Here is a 2788-nt window from a genome sequence, read left to right as displayed (position 1 = left end):
CAGTATGTGTGTGTGTGTGTGTGTGTGTGTGTGTGTGTGTGTGTGTGTGTGTTGATTTGGGTGTTTGTGCTCTGTTTGCATAAGTGGTAATATTGACTGGGTGCCTGCTGTTAGGGCCTCAGCCACCTGTAAAATCAGCATTAATTAATGAGGGAAATTAGGAGGAGCTGTGGTCTAGAAACAGCTGGAAAACACATTGTGGGGACATGGGATGTTTTTTTCTGTTTTAAAGCAATAGTTCACCCAATAATGAAATTTACTCGCATAACCTGTATTCTGTGTCTCTCTCTGTGTAGATGACTCTGCGGACGAGGAGCCCACCTCTCAGTCAGACCACAGTGAGATCCAGGGCACTCTCAAGACTCTGGCCAGTAAGTTGGATGACTTGAGCACGTGCAATGACCTGATAGCCAAGCACGGAGCGGCGCTGCAGCGGTCTCTGAGTGAGCTCGAGACCTTACGTGTGCCTCTGGAGGGAGGAGAGAAAATCAAGGCTGTCAACGAGAGAGCCACCCTCTTTCGCATCACCTCCAATGCTATGATTAATGTAAGTAGAACTGACTTTCTGTTATTACAGAATTTGAGTTGGGTCAGGTTTCAGTTATTATAAAATAGATATTTTGTGTATACAATACCGTATAAAAGTTTGGGGTCAAAAAGTTTTTTTAAAGAAACTAATAGTCTTATTCAGCAGGGACGCCCTTGATCAACAAGTGACGGTAAAGACCTACACTGATACAAAAGATTTCTTTTTCAAACAAATGCTGTCAGGAATTCCTGTTGAACTTGAGTATCCTGAAAAAAAAATTGCAATAATAATTTAACAATATTTCTTGAGTTCCAAATCAGCATATTACAATGGTTTCTGAAGGATCATGTGACACTGAAGACTGGAGTAATCAAAGATAGTTTTTCTTTTTTTGTCTGTAATCAATGAAGGTTGAGCCTCCACTGACATGATCAATACAGGTCTAGGAATAGCTCTGAGTTTTGCGGATGTCCTCTGTGTCTTTGATTTCCTATATCAAATTCTGGATAGGTATCACTACTCACAGTCGTGGAAGTCAATATTAGAGGTGATTTTGTCTTGTGTGTTCCATTTCAACTTTGACAAACTGAATTCATCTATCTTAGGTGAATGCAATTTCATGCTGTTTATTTGGATTTCGAGAGAGGATTTTGCATCGACTGCATATGAATAAGCATGGACTGCATCATATGCATCGAATATGCATCGACTGCATCATAATTGGGATTGTTGGTACACAACTTGAATACAAACCTCACTAGTCTTCACAGCAAGGTGTACATTACAGGTAACTTATTCTGGCGAAGCAGTGACCTCTGACAAAATAATTTTTAAGTAAAATGTGTCTTAATATTAGGGATGGCTCGATACCACTTTTTCAGAACCGATACCGATCCGATACCAAAAATTCTGAGTATCTGCCGATACCGATATCGATCCGATACCAGCGCAGTTTTTTTAAATGAGTGTAGCATTTCTATACCTCAATGTGTAGGTCAATCATCATTCTTTTGTATGTTACACACAATCTACTAAATATAGACAGCTTCATTATAAAGAAAAAATAACAAACAAAAAAATATAATCAAAATCTATGACAAAAATACTATTACAAACTAGGTTAATGGATAATTCAGTAGCAAAAATTACTCTAGAAAAATCATGAGTGCACAATAATTTTATAAAATCCTAAACTTTTAGTGAAAATAAAATACATTATTTAGTGGGTAACAAATAAAAGTGAATAAGTGTAGGGCTAAATCTGGTAGGCCTATAAATTGCTCTTTGTATTGGTGTAAAATACATTCATGGAAAACAAGTAATATATTTATATATAAATATATACTATAATAGTCAACATTTGAAGTGGAACTTTTTTGATCCACTTCAAATGTTGACTACTGTATAAATTAAAAGACATTTCTTTTAAAAGTATAGCAGAGTAATGGGGCAGCAACATATGATAGATAAGACGAACAAGAAAGGCTATTAACAATCTTTTAATAGATAAGTCTCGTCTGACCGATACCCCGATCCAGGGGGGGAATGTTAGGACGATTCTAAGGGCCCACTCACTTTTGGTGCCCCCAGAGATCTGTTTTATTAGTAGTAACAGTAGTAGTAGTAATGTAATAGAAATTATAAATGTATCTACCAAAGAGTTACAAATAAAACAAAATTACGGCTTATTTCTGCATTTCCGGTAAAATGATCTCCCCCCATTCATTGCATGGTTTCGTCCCGTCCTACGTAGCCTAGAGTCACGAGTGAGATCAGATGGTAAACTGTCAAATTAGAGATGTCTTTGAGTTCGAGGGGGGCAAACCGAGCCGGACGATTTGGTCAGTCGCTGGGCTCTGATTGGTTAGCTAGCCCAGTGTGTTGTGATTGGCTAAACCATCTCTAGTGCGTGTCTAAACATCCCGCCCCTCACCTTAGCGGCATGTGCTCCGGTTGTATTGTAAAAAACGGCGGCGTTAATATCACTTATCAGTTTGAGCCCGATTGAGAAGCAGAGGATATTATTGAAGAGGATCGTGCAGAGCCTGTGCAAGCACGGCTTTTAATGGTAGGCCTATGTTTTTTGTTTGTTGTTGTCTCATACCTTTAGATACGCTGTTATTTGTAAATGCTACTGCTTATGTTAGCTTTTAATATACGGTTTTATTTAAAGCTGATTAAAGGTTTAAAGGGGTCATATGATGTTGCTAAAAAGAACATTATTTTGTGTATTTGGTGTAATGAAATGTGTTTATGTGG

General features: G+C 37.9%; 1 protein-coding gene across 2 annotated transcripts in view; it reads left to right on the top strand.

Annotated features, from left to right (window-relative positions):
* Window positions 1-2788, top strand: part of LOC107687692 (oxysterol-binding protein 2-like) — a 52354-nt gene that overhangs the window by 33225 nt on the left and 16341 nt on the right. For both annotated transcript variants that reach the window (XM_016485137.1, XM_016485136.1), the window contains one exon: window positions 297-547. In XM_016485137.1, coding sequence (XP_016340623.1) covers window positions 297-547 — 251 coding nt within the window. The remainder of the gene's footprint in view (window positions 1-296; window positions 548-2788) is intronic.

This window comes from Sinocyclocheilus anshuiensis, unplaced genomic scaffold (assembly GCF_001515605.1).
Source record: "Sinocyclocheilus anshuiensis isolate Anshui unplaced genomic scaffold, SAMN03320099.WGS_v1.1 scaffold281, whole genome shotgun sequence".
In the NCBI taxonomy this organism is placed as follows: Eukaryota; Metazoa; Chordata; class Actinopteri; order Cypriniformes; family Cyprinidae; genus Sinocyclocheilus; species Sinocyclocheilus anshuiensis.
Note: the sequence above shows the minus strand (reverse complement) of the source record. Positions and strands in the feature narration are given on the sequence as shown.